Source organism: Piliocolobus tephrosceles, chromosome 12 (assembly GCF_002776525.5).
Source record: "Piliocolobus tephrosceles isolate RC106 chromosome 12, ASM277652v3, whole genome shotgun sequence".
Taxonomy (NCBI): Eukaryota; Metazoa; Chordata; class Mammalia; order Primates; family Cercopithecidae; genus Piliocolobus; species Piliocolobus tephrosceles.
Genome location: NC_045445.1, coordinates 898,305 through 904,181, shown reverse-complemented (window position 1 = coordinate 904,181; position 5,877 = coordinate 898,305). Strand labels below are relative to the sequence as shown.

At 41.1% G+C, this 5,877-nt stretch overlaps 1 protein-coding gene and 1 non-coding gene across 3 annotated transcripts in view; both read left to right on the top strand.

Annotated features, from left to right (window-relative positions):
• DKC1 (dyskerin pseudouridine synthase 1) overlaps window positions 1–5,877 on the top strand; it is a 14,702-nt gene that overhangs the window by 1,597 nt on the left and 7,228 nt on the right. For both annotated transcript variants that reach the window (XR_002726651.1, XM_023193637.2), the window contains exons 2-9: window positions 627–694; window positions 1,166–1,252; window positions 1,631–1,722; window positions 1,930–2,114; window positions 2,730–2,794; window positions 2,990–3,116; window positions 3,909–4,039; window positions 4,450–4,593. Coding sequence is in view for 1 of the 2 variants with exons in the window: in XM_023193637.2 (XP_023049405.1) it covers window positions 627–694; window positions 1,166–1,252; window positions 1,631–1,722; window positions 1,930–2,114; window positions 2,730–2,794; window positions 2,990–3,116; window positions 3,909–4,039; window positions 4,450–4,593 (899 nt within the window). In the remaining variant the exon portion in view is untranslated. The remainder of the gene's footprint in view (window positions 1–626; window positions 695–1,165; window positions 1,253–1,630; window positions 1,723–1,929; window positions 2,115–2,729; window positions 2,795–2,989; window positions 3,117–3,908; window positions 4,040–4,449; window positions 4,594–5,877) is intronic.
• On the top strand, window positions 4,136–4,267 carry LOC111527406. The gene has a single exon (XR_002726654.1). It is a non-coding gene; the product is annotated as a small nucleolar RNA SNORA36 family (small nucleolar RNA).

Sequence of the window (5,877 nt, the reverse complement as noted above, 5' to 3'; positions counted from 1 at the left end):
ACACAAGGTTATAAGTGGTGCACCGGAGGGCACTTACCATGAATAGAGCTTGCTGGGCTGGAAGTTGCCCTGGCTGAGTCGGTGACTGAATGTGAAGGCCTCAGACTGAAGACTACTGAAGACTTCGTAATCTGTATACCTAGGCTACACTAAATTTATAAAAATATATTTTTCTTCAGAATAAATCAACCTTAGCTTACTGTAACTTCATAAACTTTTTACTTCAACTATTGTAATAGTACTTAGCTTAAAACAAACACATTATTCAGCTGTACATAAATATTTTCTCTGTTTATATCTTTATAAGTTTTCTATTTAAAAAGTTTTTAATTTTTTTTTTTGTTAACTAAGGCACAAACACACATAGCACACACAGTAGCCTTGAGCTACACAGGGTCGGGGTCATCAAGACATTACTAGGAGATAGGAATTTTTCAGCTCTGTTATAATCTTGTGGGGGCCACCGTCACATACGCAGTCTGTCCTTGCAAAACATTATGTGACATGTGACTGTAATCGTAGACCTAAAATACATTTCCTACCTGCCCTAATTTCGGTCTTTATTTTAAACTGTTGTTTCATTTATTCTTGGGGAAAATTCCCGAATCCTGTGTTTGTTTTTTTAGTAATTATTTTGCCAAAGAAACATAAGAAGAAAAAGGAGCGGAAGTCATTGCCAGAAGAAGATGTAGCTGTGAGTAGTAATGTGTTTGACTTCACTTTCACTGAAAAGGTTTACTTAAATAACAAACTAAAAGAAAGAGGTGTATTTAAAGGTTTCCAAGGAATGGGCCAGCATTGGTGGTCATTGTGTAGATTTGAAAAAGCATTGAAATGAGACAGCCCCAGACAGTCCAAGTGTCCTTCAGGCATAGCTTACTAAGTGGTGCTGGCCTTAACCAACTGCTCTCTCTGAATTTCTCTTATGCCACCCACAGATCCACCATCCCCCTTTCTCTTTAAATGTTTGGACCTCTCTTAGTGGCATTTCACTTCCCCTCTGTACTCCTGGTTCATTTCTTCTCTCTCTTTCCCTTGGAGGTCCCAGTGAAAATGCATAGGAAGCCTTATTTTCTATTTAAAAGGCATACATTTCCGTGGCAGTAATGGAATTGTTCAAAATCGGGTGGGAAGTTTAATAGGTTATATTTCTGTCCTGTCGAAGGAAATACAACACGCTGAAGAATTTCTTATCAAACCCGAATCCAAAGTTGCTAAGTTGGACACGTCTCAGTGGCCCCTTTTGCTAAAGGTATGTGGTTAAAATCGTGCATCAGGTGAATGCCTGCTTTTATGTTATTTCCAAGTGTTAAGCAATTGATTGAGAATACTTACTGCTGGCATCCTTGACTTTAGGAAATGCCCACTGATACAGTTTGAAGCAGGATTCCTTAAGGTATCCGAAATGAAGAACCAAGTTTTTAAAAAAATTTGCACTGCACTTGACACTGTTGTAGAATAAATGTCCCCACAATGTTAAATTGCTAAGTTTGTAGACAGTTCTCAGTTTTTGTACTTAGTCCATCCTGCAGACCTATGCCAGTTTGTGGGCCACATAGTGGTACTGACTCTTTTTTTACATGTGCTCACGACATGGTATTTTGTTTTGTGTTGTGTCGTTGCTTTGTAGAATTTTGATAAGCTGAATGTAAGGACAACACACTATACACCTCTTGCATGTGGTTCAAATCCTCTGAAGAGAGAGATTGGGGACTATATCAGGTAAGTGTTGGCAGGAGGCACTGTGCAAACTTTCCTTTGAAAATGCTTTCACACCAGCTATTCAAGAAGGCAGTGACATGCCAGAATAGCTTTGTCTTGAATATATAACCTGTACCCACAGTGAATTCTTTTTCTTTTAACTCTAGATCTGTTGTTTCATTGGCGCACAGGAGTGGGTGATACATTAATTTTTTTTTTTCATTCTAGGACAGGTTTCATTAATCTTGACAAGCCCTCTAACCCCTCTTCCCATGAGGTGGTAGCCTGGATTCGACGGATACTTAGGGTGGAGAAGACAGGGCACAGTGGTACTCTGGATCCCAAGGTGACTGGTTGTTTAATCGTGTGCATAGAACGAGCCACTCGCTTGGTGAAGTCACAACAGAGTGCAGGTATTTGGGAGAGGGAGGGAAGGACTGGCTAGAGTGGAAAGCTTTCTGTTTTTCCCTTCTATGTTTTGTCTGCTGGAAACTATTTCTTCGTTAGGGGAAAAAAAATCCTAAAGCGGAGATACTGTTTTGGTTTCTGTGTACCTTCTGTCCCCTGCCAGATCTTGGTGGTCCACCCTTTTTGGAATTCCACATACTAAGCATGTATTCATCAAGCCGATGGGATCCATTTGTAGCCTGGAGGCAGAACTCTGTCCACGTTCAGCTCTCAGCTTGTCACTCCAGGCTTCTCACTCTGTGCTACTGCTTCTGCCTAAAATATCCTTCCTTCATTTTTATCTGAGAAAAGCCTGCTTATCTTGCAAGGCTTTTTCCAGGCAGGTTCTACACTGGGTACTCCCAACTGTCCCTGTCAGTACATTGAATTCCCAGTGAGAGAGTGTCTTCATTCTTTCCTACATCATCACCATGAAATCTGTCTTCATGCAGATTTTATAGAAACACAAAGTCAAACTGCTTGCTTTTCCTGTTGTGCAAAATGGGAGTGACTGAGCATATAAGAAATATGAAAAACAGAAAACTCAGTGGCCAAACCTGACTACTCTTGTCATTTTTCAGGCAAAGAGTATGTGGGGATTGTCCGGCTGCACAATGCTATTGAAGGGGGGACCCAGCTTTCTAGGGTAAGTCTGCAATTGTAGGGAGGACACCCTTTGTTGATTTGGATCTCTGAGCCCCTAAACATCTGGAGATGGGTTAGCTGTCCTGGCTGACTCCTTTTGTGCCCTTTTCAGTCAGCTGCCACAGCCAGCCTGGACCAGTGACTGCACATTTACATTCTGATGAGGGTGTTTGTTTTGGTTTGTGTTTGTTCTTAGGCCCTAGAAACTCTGACAGGTGCCCTATTCCAGCGACCCCCACTTATTGCTGCAGTAAAGAGGCAGCTCCGAGTGAGGACCATCTACGAGAGCAAAATGATTGAATACGATCCTGAAAGAAGATTAGGTGGGTCATTAGGTCTGTGAGTGGCTATGAACACATTCTTCAGGATTCTGTTCTCTTGTTAAAAGTAGATACCCTTGAAGTTGAAGACTTTCTGAAACCTGCCCTACAGCTGGCATATTGTCTGTGGGCAATAGTTTTTATTATCTTTTGTTAAAAAGTGAACAGTGCCTAGTAAAGTGAGATGGCTTTTGCACTTTTTATGATGACTGCTTCTGCTGGAATTGAAATGTTTTCATTCTGCATTTGTGTAGTTCGGTGCTTTGTTCAAAGGTGTTTTCACCAAAGTATGTTTTGCATGTGTTTTTTACTTGTTGCAATTTTGACTGCTTAGAAGTTTCTGTTGTACAAAACAGCATTTAAAAGGTTTTTCTGTTGAATCCAGAGTATTCTCCAGATTGAAGCCTATGTGTAAAATGCTACCAAATGGCAAAAAGCAACAATAAACAGTTGGATTTCACTTTTCTCTTAAACATAGCAATACTTAGCAGGGCTGGTCAGATTAAGTTGTCAGAAGTAAATTTAAGACAATGCCTATTTTCCTCCCATCCATGAAACATACCATGCTGAATATACCTGCAACTAACTGTTAAAAATTCTGTTAATATCAGAATTACAGATCTTTAAATACAGCAAATGCTTATATTTTAAGAAGTGGTTGCCCTTGGCATATTGTGTTAGTCATGCCCTCTGTCTGTCACCTCTAGTCTTGATGGCTCAGATGAAGGAGAACCATTTCTCAACCAGTGATGTATTTATAGTAGGTGCTGCTTTTCTTTTGTGTGTATATCTTAGGAATCTTTTGGGTGAGTTGTGAGGCCGGCACCTACATTCGGACATTATGTGTGCACCTTGGTTTGTTATTGGGAGTTGGTGGTCAGATGCAGGAGCTTCGGAGGGTTCGTTCTGGAGTCATGAGTGAAAAGGTATGTGTTACGGGGCTAGAAGTTTTAGAGCTTGTTCTTAACATCTGCCAGCCTTTGGTGGCACTCCACTTGGCTTCATGTTGTGGGAAAGGCGCTTTCCAAAGTGTTGAGTTCAGTCCAGGGCAGCTTTCCTGTTCTGTTAATTAAACTTTGGGACATTAAAATGGGCTAAGGGAGATGATTGGGTAGGAAGTATTATTCTATTCATTTGCCTCCCAGCCTACAAAAATGCCTGCTTGGGATCTAATACTTCAATGGTTAAAGATGCCTGGAAGAGCCAGGACTGAAGAGGCTGAAGACATAATGAGCTTGGACTAGTAGACAAGTTACATTCAGTTTTAGGAAGTTTGGGATCTGATGGGCCCAGATGCAAATAAACTGAATTATTTTCATACATGGCTGCTTTTCAGGACCACATGGTGACAATGCACGATGTGCTTGATGCTCAGTGGCTATATGATAACCACAAGGATGAGAGTTACCTGCGGCGAGTTGTTTACCCTTTGGAAAAGTTGTTGACATCTCATAAACGGCTGGTTATGAAAGACAGTGCAGTAAGTTCCGGGTTAGGAGTTTATATTTGGACAGAACATACTCCAAAGATGAGGCTTGCTCTTTTTATTGTTTTCCTTGGGTTTTATTTATTTATTTTTTCAAGTCCAAACCAAGTATACTAATTTAAAGTAAAAGTTTAATGGTAGGAATACTTAAAAATAAGGCACATTAGGCCGGGCACAGTGGCTGATGCCTGTAATCCCAGCACTTTGGCAGGCTAAGGCAAGAGGATCACTTGAGCCCAGGAAGGAGTTTGAGACCAGCCTGAGCCACATAGTAAGACCCTGTCGTCACAAAAATAAAAAATAGCCAGGTGTAGTGGCACATGTCTACATTCCCATCTATTTGGGAGGCTGAAGTGGGAGAATCGCTTGAGCCCAGGAGATCAAGGCTGTGAGCTGTGTTTTTATGATGATCAGAGAGTTGGCCTTTTATAAATTAAAGCATACTGTCTTTCTAACTTGAGGGATAAAAATTTCTGGATATTTAAAATGTTTGTAGTTGGTCATTATTTATATTCAAATCTTGTACAGATGTTTGCATATTTTGTATGTGTATAGGCTGTAATAAATACTGAAAGATGGCACCATAATAGTTGAAAAAACTCAGTCGCAAAACAGTGGACAACATAAATGTGATATCCTCTCCTTATCAAACCGTTGGCTTCTGGGTGAATGTAAAGGGAGGGTCGAATGTGATCAGCAAAAGAGATCTAGGTGAGTGGAGATGGCATGAGGCAGATGGGTGCCTTGGGCACCATTGAACTTCTGGAGAGGAAGCCTTAAGTTGTACCCACTGATCTATAAATTCTGCACCAAGACTTTTGTGTGATTGGTTCAACAGGCCTCAGTAATGTTGTTTTCAAGTTCTTTAGGAGCCTGTTATTGCCTGGATCTCTAGTAAATCTTTTCTTTCTCCTGATGAGGAGAGAGGAGCAATTAAGGAATGCCAAGGCTATTTTTATGTTTAAAATGAAAATACCAACGAGGTGCAGTGGCTCACACTTGTAATCCCAGCACTTTGGGAGGCCAGGCCAGGCAAATTGCTTGAGCTCAGGAGTTTGAGACCAGCCTGGGCAATATGGTGAAACCCTGTCTCTATTAAAAATACAAAAATTAGCTGGGCGTGGTGGCGCATGCCTGTAATCCCAGCTACTTGGGAGGCTGAGGCACAAGAATCACTTGAACTCGGTAGGTGGAGGTTGCAGTGAGCTGAGAACGTGCCACTGGACGACAGAGGGAGGTTCTGCCGGAAAACAAAAAATAAAATGAAAATACCTATGA